Raw genomic sequence first — 22057 nt, forward strand, 5'->3', positions numbered from 1 at the left:
TTCTTTTTTTCATATGTCAATTAAGAATAAAGTGAAATCTGCTACATGGAGTTACTATAGAGGCTCTATATAAATTGCTTACTACTGTGCCTGCAATTAGGTAAGTATAAGTTTTGTTTATTAGAATAAAGGTCTAAAATTAACTAGCAAAATCAATCAATCCCTAACATTTATTAAAATAAGGGAAAATATTAGCCTTGAATGAAATAAGATGAAAAAATGTACAGAGGGGGGTAAAATGTATACATAAATACATGCTGATTTCCTCCTGGTCCTGTTTTCATATACATATATATACATACAAACAAATAAAAATACTATTATTTTTACTATTTTACAGTATGTACTCATAAACTACTTAATGCCTATGTGGAATACAGAAGTATAAGGGAAGTATAAGGTTGGGGGAAAAATAATGTGGAAAGAAGACAGTAATAAAAGCTTATTAAATCAGATTTGTTTTGTCCACAAAGGCCAAATTAGGAAAAGCTCAGGGAAGAATATGAGAAATAGTAGAATCTACACTTATTTTTAACCACAGGTCTAACTTTAATCCCAATGTATTTTTAAAAGTCAAAAATCAAAGAGCAATGTTTAAATTACTAAAGGTCTTTTGGGACAGAAGAGGATGAGACCTAAAAGTCAGGGAACATGGGACCTAGTTTCAGTTATACACTAGCTCTGTGATCTCGGACAGCGGTTCCCAAACAGAAGTCTACATTTCAGTGGCCAACTGTTCAAGTTTCCAGTGATATGCAGCCAAATGAAAAAACTGGGAACCAGGGTGGATTTTTTTTCTTTATAAATTATATTCTTTTTTTAAATTTAAGGACTATTCTTTCTACTATTTTTGGTTTCAAAATGTCTTTTTTTTTTTTAATGAACTTGTGATCGCAGAAGAAAGTACTTTTAAAGTTCTTATATGCTAAAATGAAAAAGTCAGCTACTCTACATCAATCCTTAAATAAAATTCTTTTCTGGTCTATAAAATCCAAATAGTGTGAGAACCAATGACCTATATAAACATTAGGGTTCTTTACAGATTCAAATTTATATGAATCTGGTTAACCTTCATGTTCATTATAACTTAACTTTAATATCAAAGCGATATTACCTAAATGTAGTAGAATTCTTTTTATAATTCTTCTCCACTATAAAGGCAAATACTTTAATAAATGTTTATTCAATCTACCTTGCCTTCAAATTCAAACAGACCCCTGTTGACATAAAGAACAAAAAGAATTAATTTCCTAAATAGAAAAGATATCAATGAAAAGCAGAAGTCATATAGTTTCCATTAACTAAATATACTGTAATTGACTGAAGACATTTAGTGAATAGAAAATTATGTTAAAATGACCAAACATTATTAAAAACGTAGTGACAACAACTATATATAGCATAGTAATGTATGCAAAGAAATTCCTGTTCTATGAGACTTCACATTAAAAATAACGTCACCAAAAAAAAAAATAAAAAAAAAAAAATAACGTCACCTTGTGGAAGCAGAAACGAACACTCAGAACACAATTAGACAGGGACTTCCCTGGTAGCCCAGTGGTTAAGAATCCGCCTGCCAATGCAGGGAACACAGGTTCGATCCCTGGTCCGGGAAGATCCCACATGCCATGGAGCAACTAAGCCCATGCACCACAACTACTGAGCCTGGACTCTAGAGTCCACGAGCTACAACTACTGAGCCTGTGTGCTACAACTACTGAACCCACGCGCCTCGAGCCCGTGCTCCGCGACTAGAGAAAGCCTGCCCGCAGCAACGAAGACCCAAAGCAGCCAAAAATAAATAAAATTAAACAAATAAATTTATATAAAAAAACACAATTAGACAAAATTACCATCATTTTGGGGGGAGGGTCAATATTTGTACTCCCATACTGTAAGAATCTTATTAACAGTGATTGATAATGAAAATAAAATCAGCTTTAGAGGATTTGGATGATATTAGACAGAATTCATACAAAGGCTCAAATGAAGAACTCCAAAAAACCACAACTAATTTAACTTTCTCTTTCCTTCTTCTCCCATATAGAGTACTTTTAAAGTTTTCAGTTTTTTGTGTCTCAAGTTTTTGGAGCTATGCCCTACTGCTCCAAGTATTACTTAAATGTGTATCTTCTGCCTTCTACTTCCATCTGTGCTCCAGTCTAATTATCTCCTACTTCTTACTTGTACAGTTCCACCTGCATATACTACAGAAAACTCAAATTCAACAAACCTAACACCAAATTAATTAAAATCCATACTGTTCTTTTTCCTATTTTCTGTATATCAATTAATTAATGAGATAGCCATTAATCCATGATAAAGGCTTTGGAATTACTCTGAATCCTTCCATTACTACCAGTATCCAAGAGATAATCAACCACTGTAGATTCCTTCATTTATCTTTCTAATCTATCCCTTACTTTTCTAAATACACTGTTCTTCTTTAAGTCAAGTTTACCACATTTGTTCTAAAGATTGTTTTTCTAAAAATCTCTTGCCTCCCTACTCAATTAAACAGTCTTCGGGCTTATCTAATAATGTCAATTCCTGCTTTAAAGTCTTCTGAGGTTTTACAGTGACTGGAGATTGAGATTAAAACCTTGAAAAGCACATAAAGCAGATCTCAGTCAGTGTGGCTCCTTTACCATCAAACTTCATCTCTCAAAACTACCCTTCACCCCTTCACCCATGGTTGCCATGTAGCCTCATTTAGGGAGCCACACTGAAATATACATTGTTCCCTAAAACGTGCCTTGTTCTTTACATTTCCATGCTTTATATATATTCTGCTGTCATAGGCTAGAACGTCCTTACCCACCTTATTAACTCCTAAAATCCTTTGAGACTCAGCTTAAATAAACCAAACACCTTGCCAAAACTGAAATTACTTTCTCCCTCATCTTTTTTCCTCTAGTACTTTGTGAATACTTCAGAATGCTGCAGAATATTCATTAGTTTCTCTCCCCCAACTAAGATGAGTTCCTCAATGTCAAAGCTAATCGCACATTCCTACTACGTTTCCAATGCACCTGATATGTACTTAAGAGACAAATAGACAATCCCTACTCTAAATGAAGCTTACTGCCTAATGAAAGTGGCAGGTAGCATTCTGGCATAGTATACGGGCAGAGAAAGCTTCCTTGTACTTGAACTGAGATCTGAAGAATTATAAGGAGCTGGGGGGCTTCCCTGGTGGCGCAGTGGTTGAGAATCTGCCTGCCAATGCAGGGGACACGGGTTCGAGCCCTGGTCTGGGAAGATCCCACATGCCACGGAGCAACTGGGCCCGTGAGCCACAATTACTGAGCCTGCGCGTCTGGAGCCTGTGCCCCGCAACGGGAGGGGCCGCGATGGTGAGAGGCCCGCGCACCGCGATGAAGAGTGGCCCCCGCTTGCCACAACTAGAGAAAGCCCTCGCAGAGAAACGAAGACCCAACACAGCCAAAAATAAATAAATAAAAAAAAAACAAAGTAAACAATGCCTTAAAAAAAATTTCTTTAAAAAAAAAAAAAAAAAAAAAGGAGCTGGGGCAGAAGGGGAAGGATATGTGAATATGAGAAACTGAAAAGCCAGCAGAGCTGACATACAGAAACCATGTGGAAAGAACAAGATAAGGATGGAGATTAAAAAGTGACATTATCATACTAGATCTTATAAACCAAGTTAGAGATTTTCGTCTTCATTTTAAGAATAAGAATTTTTAAAGGGTTTTAAATAGGAAAGTAACATGACTAGAAAAAGAAACTAGAAGAAAATATAATAACTCTCTGGGTGAAATTATTTCCTTTTTTTCTTCAATAATTTCCTAATTTTCTACAACAAATGTTATTACTTTCTTAAAAGAAAAAAATATTTTAAAGTTTTGAACATCTCAGGAGAGTTATAGTAAATAAAAATCCTAATATAATACTTCTCAGAAAAATGTTAATTCTTGATTAATCTCAAATTTTCTTTGCAGTTTTAATTTTCTTTGTTCTAGGAGCCAGAAATGAAAGGATGAATAAGAAAACATATTCATGACTTGAGTTCCCATAAAGATTATATCATCAGGATACAGTGTAGGGAAAAGACATTGAACAGTTATTTAGAAGTGTGCTGTGTGCTGCAAAGGAAAATAATGGACCACTTTGAAAACATATAAGAGAAGTTAATCTACTTAACGAGTTGGGAAAAGAAATATAAAGTTGAGACCCAAATGAAGAAGACTGCCAGTTCCTGATAAGACTGCAAACCAACACAGACTGCTGTTTCTTTCCCTCCAAACTAACTTTTGATGTGCTACAAAAATAAGACAAGAGGCTGATAGAATTCCTAAAACTACCCTAACATAAATATACCACAATGAAAATCTGTATAAACTATGAGTAAGTCCTGGAGAGACAAAAGACAGCTAGGTCTCAGTATAGATAAGAACTGGAGCCACCAACAGTCAGGGATGGGGTGCAGGGAACAGACAGATAAAGGGAGTCAAAAGGTACCAACTTCTAGTTATAAAAGAAATAAGTCATGCGGATGCAACGTACAGAATGTTGACTATAGTTAACAATACTGTACTGCATATTTGAAAGTTGTAAAAGAGTATATCTTAAAAGTTCTCATCACAAGAAAAATAGAAGTACTGTAACTATGTATGGTGATAGATGTTAACTAGATTTATTGTGGTGATCATTTCACAATACATACAAATAATCAATATGTTGTACTACTGAAACGAATATAATGTTGTATGTCTATATATATTTTTACTTAGGTACACTTATATATATAATATATATGGTAATTATATATATATAAAAGTCATGAATAATTCATATATAAGTTTGTAAGTAACTGCAAACTTCTCATAGTATGGAAAGTTACGATGAATGACAAATATCTCAAATGCATCACATCATATTTTTAGAATACATATCAACAATAGTAATTTATATTGCTTACTCATCTGTCTATCTCCATAACTGATGGCTTCCGCCAGCGGGCTCCATCCCTGAGCATTTTTCACCTTTACTGGAGCATTGTGAGCCAAAAGTAAATGGGCACATTCTGAAACATAAAATGGTGATAACATCAAACATCATGCAACTCTAAATTAAAAAATCATGTAAAAATTCAAGAAATCAGTTAATATAATAGATCTATGATATAAGTACTATACTAAAGAGAATTAAATAATTTTTAAAATTCCTCTGTATCTAAACCAGGTTATTTCAGATCCTTAGATTCAAGAAGTATCTATTCTATTACCTAAAAATAAATTGGATCTCTCTGCAAAGAAACTATTATATTCCCTAATAATTGTTCCCAAGGTATTTTGAGAATGTTTCCATACTATAAAAGACAACCCAAGAAACTCAAGAGTAATTTACCTAAAAATTTCTACTATCTAATAAGGCCCCAAAGAGGATTTGTAAATCTGCAAGGTCAAATGGAAAGCTCACTATTTATTTCAGGGGAAAAAAAAGTACTTTCAAAAAGAATCACTAATGTTTCCACAAACCCTTATTTTTCAAATTTTACAATTTGTTTATTTCAGAAAAACACCCAAAAGGGACAAAAACTTGTTTATGACTACAAGGACAAATCTAGACGGTCCTTCTAGTAATCAAACAAAGTCTAAGGTATACTTGACTCACCATCCAGCCCAGGCACAGTCACCCACTGAAACTTAAGGGGAACACTGAAGACTGTGCCACAAGTGACAGAATAATTACATATAAGAAAAATCTATGCTCAGGACACAGTTCCCAAGCCACTGGATTTTTCTTTTTTCTCTTCTTTTTTTGGGGGGGTGGGGGGCCGTGTCCTGCGGCATGCGGGATCTTAGTTCCCGGACCAGGGACCAGGGATCGAACCCACGCCCCCTGCAGTGGAAGCATGGAGTCCTAACCACTGAATTGCCAGGGAATTCCCAACACTGGATATTTTAGGATGCACCGAGGGATCTCTGGCCTCTTGGATCTTGGCTGATAAGTTCAGGGGTGGTGGGTATAAATCATTGCTCTCAACGTTTCCAGTTATTCATGGGAAAATTAATGTACATAGTACTTCATCAATGGATTGTGTGGTTTCAATTGTTTTGTTTATATAGTATTTACTGTTCCCAACTCCAGTGGCTGGGGCATTTACAACATTTAACACTGAGGATACTTGGTAATCTGAACCGAGTCTTAAAATAAGAACATAATATATGACAACATGAATAAAAGTTTTCTACAAAAGAAAAAAGAAAGTCTAAGGTATAGACACTTGTATACATTGAGGAAATTTGTTTTTAATTCAAAATAAGAAGCATATTAACAGGCAAAAAAACATTTGAAACCAAGGCTCATGGGAAATTTAGGATGGCTATCCAACCTGAATTACCTAAATGAATGATTCATTCATTCAATCAGTCTTTTAGCAAATATTTACCAAGTGCCTATTATATGCCAATTCTAAGTACTAGGTCCTGGATATAAGTAGTGAGAAGAAAGATAAGATCTTGCTATCAGAGAGCTCCCATATTAAAATATAATTAAGTAAACTAATAAATAAAAAAAGATAATGATAAGTGCTCTGAAGGAAATAAAGGTGTTATGACAGTTGTAATGTAATGCAAGTGAGCTGAGGTGGAGGAAGAATGGCACTGTTTTAGCACTATTCCTAGTAATAGAAGGAATATCTACATTAGCAGGAAATTACATTAGAATAAAGTAAAATAAATATAGAAATTTCACAAAGGTGTTTAAGAAAGTCTGCTAGTAATATATAAGCATATATGTACATGAATGTTTATTTTAGGATTATTTATAATGCAAATATGAATATCCATCATGGGGGAATGACTGACTAAAGTATGATGCTTCTATATCCCTGGACTAATAACATGCAGGCATTTTTAAAGAATAGAGTCAAAAGGACAAAGGAGCCACCTGAATGGTCAGCCACTGGCCAAATTTGAGAAACTGAGCATCAAAAAGAAAAATGACTAGTTACAACACATTAAACAAAAAATAATTGATAGGCCCATAATGACATCAAAAAATGAGAGGACAATGAGTTCTCCTTTATAGAAGAATGGCTGCTAATAAATGTAGAAGAAATGATAAAACTAGAAAATCAGCAATAACGACAATGTAATAACTGATATAGGCAAAGGACCTCAATGAATGCTAAAGGCACTAGGTAAAAGGCTATGTGCTGGGAAATAGGATATTTACTTAAAGTATCATCCCAAGATTACTTAATAAAATGAAAAGTGTTCCCTTACAGTAGAGATATCTGAAGATCATCATCTCAATCAAGTGATCAAAACTTAGTGGCAGTAGTAGTGGGATAACTTAAAATTATGTTTCCTAATGTGATACAATATAAAGTTTATATACCTCTGCAGTATTCTTTCCAGAAATGTTTAACCTGAATCTAGTCAAGCATTGATACCTAATTTTTGATTCATAGAAAAAACAGAGTATAAGGAACAAGTTAAATAACATTATGAGAAAATAATCAGGCAAAACTGAGATGGGAGACATTCTACAAATTAACTGGGGAAGACACTTCAAAAAGTCAGGTACAAAGGATGGGGGAAAAAAGGTGGGCAAACTTTTCTAGATTATCTGAAACAAACAACCAAATGTAATGAGTGAATCCCAATCAGATCTTGATTCAATATAAAACACCTATAGAAGACATTTTTCGAACAACTGGAGAAATTTGAATATGGATTGGATATCAGATATTATTACAATATTATTATTTTTCTTAGGTGTGATAATGATATTGTGGTCACGACAGACAACGTCCTTATTCTTAGAGATGCATGCTGAAGTATTTGGTGGTAAAATGTCATGATGCTTACATCTAGTTTTCAAATGGTACAGCGAAAATAGTAAAAAAAAAAAAAAAAATATATATATATATATATATATATACACATATATAAAACACTAAGATAAAGAGAAAAATACAACAAATATGATAAAATGTGAACAATTATTGAAGCTAGGTAGAGAGTATTTGAATGCTCAGAGTGATAATCTTTCAGTTTCTCTGTATATCTGAAATTATTCATAATAAGGCATTGAAAGAAAAATATGAATAAAAAAGACAAATATTAAAAACAAGAATGAATTTAAGTCATCCCAATAGACTGAAAGAAATGTCTACATTGCACTGCTAAATCATATATCTGCTCAATGGAGAAGTATATTATGATCACATTTTTTTATAAAGGAATAAATAAAAAACTACACATTTGAATGTGTGTTTAGATACATACACACATATTTGTACATAATAATAAGCATGGAGAAGAGTATGGAAGAATACCTAGCAAGCTGTTAACATGGGTTACCATGTTTAGTGGGAGAAGGGGGTTAATAAGGAGAGAAGATGATAGAGAGACCAGCTAAAAAGAATTTTTTTTAATATATAAATAAATAAAATGGACCCTCTAGAAGACCTAAATAGACATTTCTCCAAAGAAGACATACAGATGGCCAACAAACACATGAAAAGATGCTTAACATCAGTAATTATTAGAGAAATGCAAATCAAAACCACAATGAGGTATCACCTCACACCGGTCAGAATGGCCATCATCAAAAAATCTACAAACCATAAATGTTGGAGAGGGTGTGGAGAAAAGCGAACCCTTTTGCACTGTTGGTGGGAATGTAAATTGATACAGCCACTATGGAGAACAGTATGGAGGTTCCTTAAAAAACTAAAAATAGAACTACCATATGACCCAGCAAACCCACTACTGGGTGTATACCCTGAGAAAACAATAATTCAAAAAGACACATGCACCCCAATGCTCACTGCAGCACTATTTACAATACCCAGGACGTGGCAGCAACCTAAATGTCCATCGACAGATGAATGGATAAAGATGTGGCACAAATATATATAATGGAATATTACTCAGCCATAAAAAGGAACGAAATTGGGTCATTTGTAGTGATGTGGATAAACCTAGAGTCTGTCATAGAGTGAAGTAAGTCAGAAAGAGAAAAACAAATGTCGTATAGTAGCGCATATATATGGAATCTAGAAAAATGGTACTGATGAACCTATCTGCAGAACAGGAAAAGAGACGCAGAAGTAGAGAACAGACTTGTGGACACAGAGGGGGAAGGGGAGGGTGGGACGAATTGAGAGAGTAGCATTGGCATATATACACTACCACGTGTAAAATAGATAGCTAGTAGGAAGCTGCTGTACAGCACAGGGAGCTCAGCTCAGTGCTCTGTGATGACCTAGAGGGGTGGGACGGTGGGGGTTGGGGGGTTGGGGGGGTGCAGGGTGGGAGGGAGGCTCAAGAGGAAGGAGATATGGGGATATATGTATACGTACAGCTGATTCACTTTGTTGTACAGCAGAAACTAACACAACACTGTAAGGCAATTATACTCCCCCCCCCAAAGAAAAAAATCAAACAATTAAATAAATAAATACATAAATAAATAAAATGGACACTCTCCTAAAGAAACCTACCAGGGGGGTTTATGTAAATATGTGTTTGTGTACATAAATAAAGAAGTTGGGGAACATGAACACGGATAGATATCTACAGACTTTGTATTTCATGATAAACTTTTGAGTGAAAGGAAAAACATGGCAAAGTACTATATGCAGTGATTCAACTTCAGTAAAAACAAACTAAGCCCCTATATTACAAGGAGGAAGGTGTTCAAGAATGCCCACTAGGCTGTTAATGTTAATTACATCAGAAAAAAAGTAGGAGGGATGATGCTTTTTATATACATCTTTATACTGTATTATTTCAATTGTTTCATCAAGCATGTATTAATAACCTAAAAATCATTAAAGAAAAAATATTAATTTAAAAATATTAAAAAGGAAGATTCACAACAGTATCTAAAGCAATATACCAATTGTGTAAACTAAGGTATAGAACTGGTATGATTTATATATACGTTAAAGATGTCAACTGTTTTCTCATATGCCACAGACCTTGCCACAGGCCTTTCGCTCACATCACAACTCAACTGACGTAGAAGTGAGCAACTAACGAAAAGCCAGAAAATCAAAGATATACCATGATCTCTGACCTAGTCTCATACATTAAAAAAAAAAAACAAAAAAACTGGAACAATCAAATGCCTTCTCTCAGCAACTGTAACAATGAATAATAAGAAAAAAAGGTAGTTAACAACCAGGCAGTAAGGCTTAAAAATGTACAAATGCGCCACAAAGAAGTTATGACTTGAGGAGTCTAAACAAAATGAAATTATGATAAACAGAAATCACATATAAATATACCAGAGCTATACAGGTGACAAAATATAAAGAGAGTGAATGGGATAAATAGGACAGCTGGGAACAAAACAGAATAGTCAGAGAGACCCTTATGAAAGTGAAAAATCATACTAATTCTAGACTTATTTCACAACAAAAATGGAAAACTGCAGTTCCAAAAAAGACTGAGAATAAATTAAAAGTTGCAGCAACTGGTTTGAAGAATTTCTTCTGATGTCTAACCAAAAGGATAAGAATTAAAGGTTAGTTTTCTAGTTCACCTCCTAAAGATTCCTGAAATCTTTTAAGTATAATGTTTTTCTCCATTTCAATTCAAATCCATAGTTGAAAAACTTGCCAGCCAACATGGCGAACATGGTCAATAGACTCAGAAATTCAGATAAAATCAGACTTCAATGGTGAAAAATAAGGTTATTCAGTAGGTTAAGATGAGTAAGAGAAGTAAATAAAGGTGTACAAGTCATAGGGTATCTGTCTTTAATTCAATCAACAAATATTTGAATGCCCTGGGAATTTTTACTGTATTTACAAACAAGTATACAAACAGAAAGTGCCCTTCAACAGTGAAGTCACTAGAGGCATAGTATAGCTCTAAAGGAGAAGATAAAAGTGGCACAGATTGAACAATGGTATAATGTAAAATTGCTTTACAGAATTAAGTATAAGGTAGATGTTTTATCTTCCACTACATGTTTCAATCTCACTCCTATGCAACCAAATATGAAAAATATTAAAAGGTCAAAAAGAAAAAAGCAAAAAAGAGTATTCAACTGGAAAATGTAAATGGTAAATTATAAATTGATCAGTATATTAATGGCTGTACCTACTCTACATGAAAAAGACTCAGGAAGAGCAAATACTGACATTATTTGCAGATCCTGAATCATTTAACCAAGTGTTTCCCAAAATATGTTCCACACAATTCTAGTTTCTCAAGATACTTGTGAAAAAGAGAAAATACCAAATAACTATGGGGAACAATGACTCTATATCCAACAGAAGGCTCCAATTCAGAAGGTCACAATGAATATTAGCATATCAAAAGTTCTAAGAACGTCCACAATAAAGAAAACTGCTTAAAACTTAGTAACTCACTATTTTCCAAATCAATTTGACCTGGAAACACTATTTTCCTCTAAAAACTTATCAATATCCAATGAAACTAATTCTATGAAACACATTTTGGATAGGCTGATACAATCCTATGATGAAACCTAACAATACCTCCACTGAAAATTAGAACACTTAGACCTAGGATGATAGATATGTTTAATTTCATATTCGAATCCTGGTAAATCCATATTTACTATTAAAGTGCTAAATTTAGAATAGCAATCAGACTTGGCATCAAATTAACTATATTTTCCACGAAAACAGGAGGGAAACACGATGCATGTTAGCTAACTTTGATTTAGACCATTTCCTTTTTGAATGGTTCACAGTGAAAAGAGAGCAAGGCAATTCACCATAATAATTAGGAATCCAGGCTCTGGAACAAGATACTCCAAGTTCAAGTCAAAACTGCTACTTTACCCTGGGAAAGTTGCTTAACTTCTCAGAGCTAACTTTTTTCATCTGTAAAATAGGGATAATAATAGTATCTTCCTCACATGGTTGTTGTGTTAAATGAGTAAACATACATAAAGCACTAAAAAAAGCATCTAGCATATTGTAAATAAATACATTCCAGTTATTTTCTGAAGTTCTGATCGAATGTTCTTTGAAAGAAAGCATAAGTTTTAACTGGTCAAATTTAGCTAACTATATCTGATATCTTTTCACCAAGGTAGCTATACTAAAGATGACTATCATCTGCCCTGCCAATATTCCTGATAAACATTCTTCCTCTGTATTCTTGATTTCCTCTTCTACTCCCAACTCTCACCCAAAGCCAGCCAAGCTAAAGCTAATTTCACATGAGTAACTATATATCCCAAAGTCAATTCATGAGATTGCCAGTCACTCATCACTGTGACTTGGCTCGACATGAACTAGACCAATCAAACTTTTTTTCAGAAATTCAGGAACCTAAGAAACTGAACTACTTGGTGGAGAACACTGAAATCAGAAAGCCTTGAAGGTTTAGGAACCTAGAACAGTTATTTTGGGTCATGGTCAATTTCACTAAACAGAAAAATCAATCAAGAAAAGGGAGAATATTTTATTTATTTATATATATATATATATATATATATATATATATATATATATATATATATGAAAAGAAAGAACAGCAGATGCACCGTAAGAGACAGACAGATGATAGATAATTGATAGTTGGATAGACAGATAGATGGATAGATATACATATCCGAAGGGAAGGAAGGAGGAAGGTTGCGGGGGCGGGGGCGGGGGGAGGAGGGAAGGAGGGAGGGAGAGAAGAAGAAGGAAGGGAGGGAGAGAGAGAGGAAGGAAGGGAGGAAGGACAGAGGGAGGGAGGAAGGGAGAAAGGATGGCTCATCTCCCAGACTGTCTTGGTTACTACTCTTCCTGAGACATAGCTAGTCCCCACAGCTTGAATTTCTATATTATGTAGCACCTTAACGAATCTCTCTTTACTTAAAAGTTACTTGACTGAGTCTCTTCCTTGTAAGGAGAAAAGAATAGCATAACTAAATAAAGAAATAAAGATTTGAGCCCCCAATTTATGTAGTATTAAATTTCCTACAAATCATATGCTTCACCTAAGCACAAGAACTTAAAACCAAACCAACAAAAGAATTTTGTTCTTCAACAAAGCAAGTTCTAATAACATCCTTCAGATCATCATACAGTCAGATCAAATGTTTACAGCAACAGCCACATTACACTATATAACAATAATAGATGTTCATAATGATATAGCTAGATCATCAGAAAAGTGTTAACAAAAATTAGCCTGTTTAAAAATTAGAGTATACGTTTTCCAAAGATTTTTATCAAACACATCCAAAATCTAAAAATCTAGCACTCAAAAGGTTGCCAATAAGCTATCTGGAATCCTCACTTTCCAGGGTTACTGGGAATCCAGATAACTAAGACTTATTGCATCTAGGAATAGCCTTAAAAAGTAGATCTTTTAAATCACCTGTCTATGACTTGTTGCTTTCCTTTTGTTTTTTTGGAGAATAAATAAGTACTAACTTTTTATTATCATCTACCATAAAAAATCTAGACTTATGAGTTTAGATATATAAAATAGTCCATATTAAAGAATCTTATAAAACTCTTTGAATATTAAAAGTATTACAATAATTAATAAAACAATATTTGGAAACAAGAGTCTCCTGAAATTATACTTCCTTGATAAAATAACCAAGCAAGAAAACAAAAGCTTCAAAAGGCACAAAGATTAGCACAAGACTTCCACTAACTCTTTGAAAAAAGTGCTACGAAAAATGAGAAAGTATTTGTGTTTTTTAATATACTGAATTCTAAACTCAATTAGCACATCAAATAATCAGGTGAATTTTTTAAAACTCAAAACATAAAACTCATCTTAAAATTTTTAAACTGACTATACATGAGTGAAGTTAAACAAAAAAAGAAAATATTTACTAACCTTTATTTCCTAACATCACAGCAAGATGTAAAGGAGTGTTTCCTAAAACAAAAGCAAAAATAAATTAAATTAGTGTAGAAACATCAGAAAAATTATTTTAAAGTGGTTTCAGCTCCTTCAGAAATTTCACTGACAGATTTTAAGCAAAAATAATGTGACCACAAAATGATCCTGCTTATGTGGCGAAGTCAGGGTCAGAGGATGCCATGCTTTCTAAACACAAGGTATCTTACTCCTCTTCCCCCCACCTCCCGTAAAAGATATCCATTTTGCTTTTGGGATTTCTTCTCCAAACAGATTTCAGATTCCTTTGCTGCTAATTTCTCTATTATATCAATCTTTGTTCATTCAGCACACAATTTAAGTACCTTACTATATATATACTCATCCTTGCTCATAAATATCAGTAAGACCCAATCCCAGTCCTCAAGTTTTAATAAATAAAAGAAAATGAAAACACTAACTGGAAAAAATATATGCACCCCCATGTTCATTGCAGCATTATTTACAACAGCCAAGATATGGAAACAACCCAAGTGTCCATCAACAGATGAATGGATAAAGAAAATCAGTGTGTATGTGTACACACACACATACACACACACACACACAGTGGAGTATTATTCAGCCATTAAAAAAAAGAATGAAATCTTGCCATCTGTAACAATAGAGATGGACCTTGAGGGCATTATGCTAAGTGAAATAAGTCAGATAAAGACAAATATTGTATTATCTCATTTATATGTGGAATCTTTTAAATATATGAATATATATATATATACTGAGAATGAACTGGTTGTTGCCAAAGGTGGAGAATGGGAGGGTAGGCGAAATGGGTGAAGAGAATCAAAAGGTACAAACTTTCAGTCAAAAAAATGTCATAGGGATGTAATATACAGCATGACTATTATTATACTGCATGTTAGAAAGTTGCTAAGAGTAGATCTTAGAAGTTCTCATCACAAGAAAAAAAATATTTTGAACTACGTACGGTGATGGATATTAACCAGACTTCTTGTGGTAATCATTTCACTATATACAAACATGAAAACATTGTTATACACTTGAAAGTAATAAAATGTTGTATGCCAATTATACTTCAATTTAAAAAAAAGTATATTGCAAAGGTAAACAATTTCTTCTGTCTCAAAATGCTAAATCCTAGGTGGGTCTGTAGAAGATACACATTTTGTGTTTTACTAAAAACAGTACCTAGTTATTCTAAATATTTATTTTGTTTCTGATCAGCTCCAGAAAAAAAGAAAAGAAATCCACATGTGTAAGTATCAATTTCCAATTTGATTGGTCTAGAATAAGATCGTCTTCCACCTTTTCTAAATATTGAACTATTTTCATAAGTCTGCATTCATATTCTATGACAATTTATCAAAACCAAAAAGCAGTCATAAAAAGTAAACCAACTTGTTGACAAATTGGTGCCAGAAACAAAAGCTTAACACTATGCCAAAACCAAAGCCTTTACTTTGGACTATCACTCTTAATTCCCACCTCTTTTCTAGTTTAAGCTCTCATCACCTTACCTGAATATCTACTGCAACAACCGTCAAGTCTCCCTGCCTCAAGTTTTGCCCCATTTCAATCTCCTCTCTATATTGGAATAATAATTTTAAAACAAAAACTTGACCATGTTACAGTTCCACTTAAAAGGCTGGAAGTGGTCCATATTTTATCTTTAACATGGCATAAAAGGTTCTTGAGATATGTCCTTACCTTCCGTTCTTCTCCTATTTTCTTCCTCACCCTGTATTTCACCTGAACTGCATACAATAAATTCTCCAATAAGCCAGTTTCTCGATATTTTACACACATTTTATTAATCCTTCCTAAATATTCCTTCCCCATCTGCCTGGCAAGTTAATACTCACCTTTTAGGGCTTAGCTCAAACATCACCTATTCACTGAAGTCTTCTCTAGACAATCAGATGTCCCTCTGCACTGCTCCCAAAGCCCTCTATACCTATCTTTTTATTGCAGCACTTTTCACACTAAACTGTACTTTTAATTTTTTGTGTAAACATCTGTCTCCTTCATTAGACATTAACCTCAGGATAACTAGATACATATTTTGTTCATTTATGTATATGAAATGCTTCCAATACACATCTAACATTCAAAAGTCAATAAGCATTCGTGAATGAAGGCATAAGAAAAAGTTCTGACTATAGAAACAAACCTTAAAAATATCAAGTTACAGAAACCTGATGACTAAAACGCAACAGGCATTACCTTAGGCAACGGTTGCAAACTCAAATGTTTCCATAATTAAGTAATGTAATTGTAAAACTTTTGGTGTTATTTTTCCTAAATGTTTACACGAATACACTTGTAAAACCATCTAGCCCTGGAGTTTCCTTTGAGTGAACATTTTTATTATGGATTCATTGTCTTTAATAATAACAAGAGTACTTATGTTTTCTAATTCCTTTTTGTGTGCATTTTGACAAATTAAATTTTTCAGGGATTCTGTCCATGTCATATAAATTGTCACCTATTGTCATACATTTTGTTCACAGTATCCTTCTATGATTTTGTAATGACATTAAAATTTATGCAGATGCCCCACTTTTCATTCACATTTGTTACTTGTGTTTTCTTTTTCTTTGATCAGTCTGAGGTTTATTAATTTTATGCCCTTTTTTAAAGAACAAAGTTTTGGCATGTTGCTACCTAATGTCTGTTTTAATTCAATAATTCTTGCTCTTTTATAACTTCTTTTCTTCTATGTTATGTGGGTAAAATAGACTCAACTTGGGAAATTAAGCAAGTTAAGTTGTTCTTTTTCTAATTTCTTGAAATGGATTCTTAAATGCTTGATTTTTTTACCATTTCCTAGTATATTTACCTTTTTTATTAATAATTTCTAGTTTACTTGCACTGTGATCAGAGAACAGACTCAGTATAATCTCAATCTGAAACATGCTGAGAGTTGCTTTATGGTCAAATTTGGTCAATTTTTGTATATGTTTTCTGTAACCTTGAAAAGAACATGTATCCTAAGGGTTTTGGGTACAGCGTTTCATATAAACCTACTAGATCCAGTTTGTGTTGTTCATATCTTTTATATCCTTACTGGTTTTTTGTCAGCTTGTTAAAGAAAGGGGAATGTTAAAAATATCCCACTGTAATTGGGGGTTTCTATGTCTTCTTGTACTTCTAGCAACTTTGCTTGATATATTTTCAGCTATGTTACTAAGTACAAATCAAATCCTTATACTTTCCTAGTTCAACGAATGATTTTCATCTTGAAGCACCTCTCTTTATCTCAGATGTTTTCTGCTTTAAAACCTACTATGATGTTAATATAATTATTCCAAATTTTTTGATTGATATTTACATGGAACATATTTTTCACTCCTTTCACTTTCAATTTTTACATATTGTTATATTTCAGATGTGTTTCCAACTGTATGTAGTTGGGTGTTTTTTCATACAGTAAGACAATATTTGTCTTTTAACCAGAGCATTTAATCCAGTCTCATATGTTATACTTACTGATATTATTGGAGTTTAAATCTACCATCCAGCTTTGTGCTTTCTATTTGTCCTGCTGGTTCCATGTTCCTTTTTCTCATCTTTCTTACCTTCTTCTAAATTGATTATTTTCATTATTCCATTTGGTTTTTATCTGTGGATGGAAGGTATATATTTTTTTATTTTACTATTCTTTTAGTAGTTATCCTAGAGATGCACTGTCCCATATGGTAGCTACATGTGGTTCCGAGCATTTGAAATGTGGCTAGTCTGAACTGAGATGTGCCATAAGTGGGATTTTTGAAGACTTAGTATGAAAAACAAGAATGTAAAATATCTCAATAATGTTTTATATTGATCATCATGTTAAAATAATGTTTTGGATATTTTGGGTTAAATAAAATGTAGTATTAAAATTAATTTCACCTACTTCTATTTTATGTGGCTATTAAAAAACTTAGTTATAAATGTGTCTTGCATTGCCTTTCTATTAGACAGCACAGCTCTAGAGTTTACAATATGCATCCTTGATTTATCAAAGTCTAATGTTAAATGGCACATTCCCTTCTTGAGAGCAAGTCATTGACCTTAGAACACTAACTTCATTCCCTCCATCCAGATTTATATGCTGTTATCTAATCCCATGAGTCTTTATTTGTACCTTATAGAATCAATATTCATTTAAGATTTCTTACCATTTTTATTGCTCTTCATTCCTTCCTACCTCTTTAGCCTTCCATTAGAATCATTTTTCTTCTATCTGAAACACATCCTTCAGTATTTCTTTTAGTGGTGGTCTGATAAGTGAATTCGCTTAGGTTTTTGATTGTAAATGTTTATTCAACTTCAAAGGATATTGTACAGGGTATATAATTCTTGATTGGCTGTTATTTTCTTCAGTATTCTATGTAGTCTTATGGTTTTCTTTTTCATTGAGAAGTCAGCTGTAGGAATTTCTACTGATCCTTTTAAAGTAATGTGACTTCTCTGGCTGCATTTAAGATTTTTTTTCCGCCATTCCACTCCAATGTGGAATCCTTTTTTTATTCTACTTGGGTTGGACTTGTTAAATCTCTGAATTGATGTCTTTCATCAATTTTGGAAAATTCTCAGCAACTGTCTCCTCAAATATTGCTTTAGCCCCATATTCTCTCTCTTCTCTCCTGGGGTTCAATTAACATAGAACTGCTCTTACCGTTTTTAATTTTTAAAACATTTCTTTCCCTTTTTCATTGTAGATATTTTCTCCTGACATATTTCCAAGATCACGAGTTCTGTCTTCTTCAGGATCTAAACTGTTATTAAGCCCATTTATTTAGTTTTTAATTCAGTTATTATATATTTTCATTTGAGAATTTCTATTGAATTCTTTTCCAAATATGTTACTTCAATTTTCATAGTTTCCAGTTCTCCACTAAAATATTCAACCTTGTCTCTCATCCCCCAAGAACATAATAAACATTGTTATTTAAAGTCTCTGTCCATACAAACTACTATATATAAAATAGATAAACAACAAGGTCCTACTGTATAGCATAGAGAGCTATACTCAGTATCTTGTAATAAACTACAATGGAAAAAAATCTGAAAAGGAATATATATATGTATAACTGAATCACTTTGCCGTACACCAGAAACTAACACAACATTGTAAATCAACTATACTTCTATTAAATAAGTAAATAAATAAAAAATAAAGTCTCTGTCTAGTAATAATTACAATAAATGAAGCTCTGATGGCTCTGTTTCTCTTATTGCTTCTCTCTGGTTCTCATTCATGTTGTCTAGTTTCCCTATAATGCTGGTTATCTTTAATTGTATACTGAACATATTTAATTAACTCCTTCTGCAAAAATCTAGAAGTCTAAGAAACAAATTCTACAGAGACTTTTATTTGCTTCTGACATATGGCTGGGGGTACTAGATTAATCCAGGGATTGACATTTTTTTTCTGGCCCTCACAAATGACTCAAAGCTATGCTTCAACCTATATCAGAGCTAATTTACCTGCAGTTCATCCTTATTCCTAAGCTGCAGCTCTTCAAGTTTCCATCCCAAAAAGCAGCATGTTTAAGAGATACCCCACACCTGGTAGGCCCTGACCTCCATCTTTTGTCCTCTTAGCTCACCAAGGCTGTCAAAAGTACCGCTCAGCCTCTTAACTGCTTCTTCTGGATTCACAAAAGCTGCTGGGGAAAAATAACCTCAAATGTTAGGTTTGCATCTTTGGATTTCCATCTTCTGCCAGATCTTGGCCCAGTATTCCTTCCTACCTCATTAGATCTCCAATGCCCTTAAAGTAGAATATTTTATTCTTATTGCCTTCTAAAGAAGAGTTGTCCTCATTATCTAGTTCATCATTACTAGAGGCAGAAATTCTACTTTGATTTTATGTGTCAACTTTTCTCCATCTTCGTTAATACTTTGCTTTCTATTTTTTTATACTTTTTTGATTAGTGCATAAAGATGCAATACTTTTATGAGTGCTAATGATCATAACTTCTATCAAAATATAATTACTCTCTTAGCACTTTTAAATCATTTTTACCTCAAATTCAATTTTATCAGCAATTAAATCTTGAGGATTCATAGCTTTCTTTTCTTTACCATTGACTCAACAATAAAATTTCCATTTGTCACTATTCTCCTTCAAGTATGTGTGAAAGTCCTATTCTTCCCTTTTAGTTAGTAGATGTCATCATTGTTACTTTTGGAATTTCTTCACTACTCCTTTCTCTTAGTAACAAATGCCATACCTTAAGTACATGAACCAGGGAAGACACATGACACAAACCCAACTAGTCTGATACTTAATTAGAAAATTATTTCAAGGAAGGGCACAATTCCCACCTGGGTCAAGGTTCTTTTCTGCAATTTTTTTTTTGTACTTGAGCCAGTGAGGAAAACTGTCTCTTGCCATTGGAACCTTAGTACTTTAAGGTTCTGAGTATGAGACTGCATATTCTCTACCATATAGATTAGCGGGTCTCAATCAGGGACAATTTTATCCCCCAGAGGATATGTGGCAATGTCTGGCACATTTTTGGTTGTCAAAACTGGGGAGTGGGGGGTGCTAATGGCATCTAGAGGGTAGAGGCCAGGGATGCTACTAAATACCTATAGTGCACAGGATAGTTTCCCACCATGCAGAATCATCCAGCACAAAATGTCAAGTGCAGAGGTTGAAGAACTCTGACATAGAAGAAAGCCCAACTGCAAGAGGGAAGAATTAAGTTCTACATAACACCAGATCTAACATATTGTACAACACCCACCCCGCCGCCAACAAAAGTCCTGATAACACTGCAGGAAATCTGGATACAATCATGTCACTATTGTCTCCTACCCTATCATTTTCAGTTATATGAATCAATAAATACTTTGGGGCTTAAGCTAGTTTGCAATGAGTTTCTATCACTTGTAAATCCAAGAATCATTACTAACACAATATGGGAATATAAAGCTTTATTTGACACAATCATACTTTTGGAGACTTCTGTTTTTTAAGTCTTGTGGCTTTGCTTTTCTACTTTTTTTTTTTAATTTGGACTTTTAAAATTCATCTTCCACAATAACAGATTATAGATAGATTTTAAATTCTATTTATAGCAAACTAACACTTTTTAGAACACATTTTTAAACTCATACTTATCTAACACTCAAAGTAAAAAAGTAAACTATACTTTTGATTCCCATTACAACAAATGAAGAGGTCTGTACTTTTTCTTTTTTACTGAGGTATAGTTGGTGTGTAACACAATGATTCACAATTTTAAAGGTTATATTCCATTTATAGTTATTAAAAAGTATTGGCTATATTCCCTGTATTATTATCCTTATAGCCTATTTATTTTATATATGGTAGTCTGTACCTCTTAATCCACTACCCTCTTCTTGTCCCCCTTTCTCTCTCCCCATATCTACATCTGCGACTCTTCTGTATATCTGTGACTGTTTCTTTTTTGTTATATTCACTAGTCTATTTTACTTTTTATATTCCACATATAAGTAATATCATATAGTATTTGTCTTTCTCTGTCTGACTTATTTCACTTAGCATAATACCCTCCAAGTTCATCAATGTTGTTACAAATGGCAAAATTCCATTTTTTATGGCTGAGTAATACTCCATTGTATATAAACCACATCTTCTTTATCCATTCATCTATTGATGGACACTTAGGTCGCTTCCATATCTTGGCAATTGTAAAGAATGTTGCTATGAACATTGGGGTGCATGTATCTTTTTGAATTAGTGTTTTCAGCTTTTTTCAGATAAATACCCAAGAGCAGAATTGCTGGGTCATATGGTAGTTCTATTTTTAGTTTTTTGAGAAACCTCCATACTGTTTTCCATGGTCGCTGCACCAATTTGCATTCCTACCAACTGTGTACTAGGGTTCCCTTTTCTCCATATCCTCATCAACATTTGTTATTTGTGGTTTTTCTAATTAATTTTTATTGGAGTATAGTTGTTTTATTTGTGTTCCTTGATGATAGCCATTCTGACAGGTGTGAGGTGATATCTCATTGTGATTTTAATTTGCATTTATCTGATAATTAAACAATGTTGAATATCTTTTCATGTGCCTGTTAACAATCTGTATGTCTTCTTTCGAAAACTGTCTATTCAGATCTTGTCTCATTTTTCAATTGGGTTATTTTTTTGATGTTGAGATACATGAGTTGTTTATATATTTTGGATATTAACCCCTTGTTGGTCAGATCATTTGCAAATATTTTCTCCCATTCCATAG

The 22057-nt window shown here is 33.4% G+C and overlaps 1 protein-coding gene across 1 annotated transcript in view; it reads right to left on the reverse strand.

The window, feature by feature from the left end:
• Positions 1–22057, reverse strand: part of ANKRD13C (ankyrin repeat domain 13C) — an 82646-nt gene that overhangs the window by 43397 nt on the left and 17192 nt on the right. Inside the window, exons 2-3 of the mRNA XM_036857340.1 lie at positions 13809–13850; positions 4943–5047 (exon numbers count right to left, since the gene is read on the reverse strand). Of these exons, the coding sequence (XP_036713235.1) occupies positions 4943–5047; positions 13809–13850 (147 nt within the window). The remainder of the gene's footprint in view (positions 1–4942; positions 5048–13808; positions 13851–22057) is intronic.

Source organism: Balaenoptera musculus, chromosome 1, assembly GCF_009873245.2.
Source record: "Balaenoptera musculus isolate JJ_BM4_2016_0621 chromosome 1, mBalMus1.pri.v3, whole genome shotgun sequence".
Lineage (NCBI taxonomy): Eukaryota > Metazoa > Chordata > Mammalia > Artiodactyla > Balaenopteridae > Balaenoptera > Balaenoptera musculus.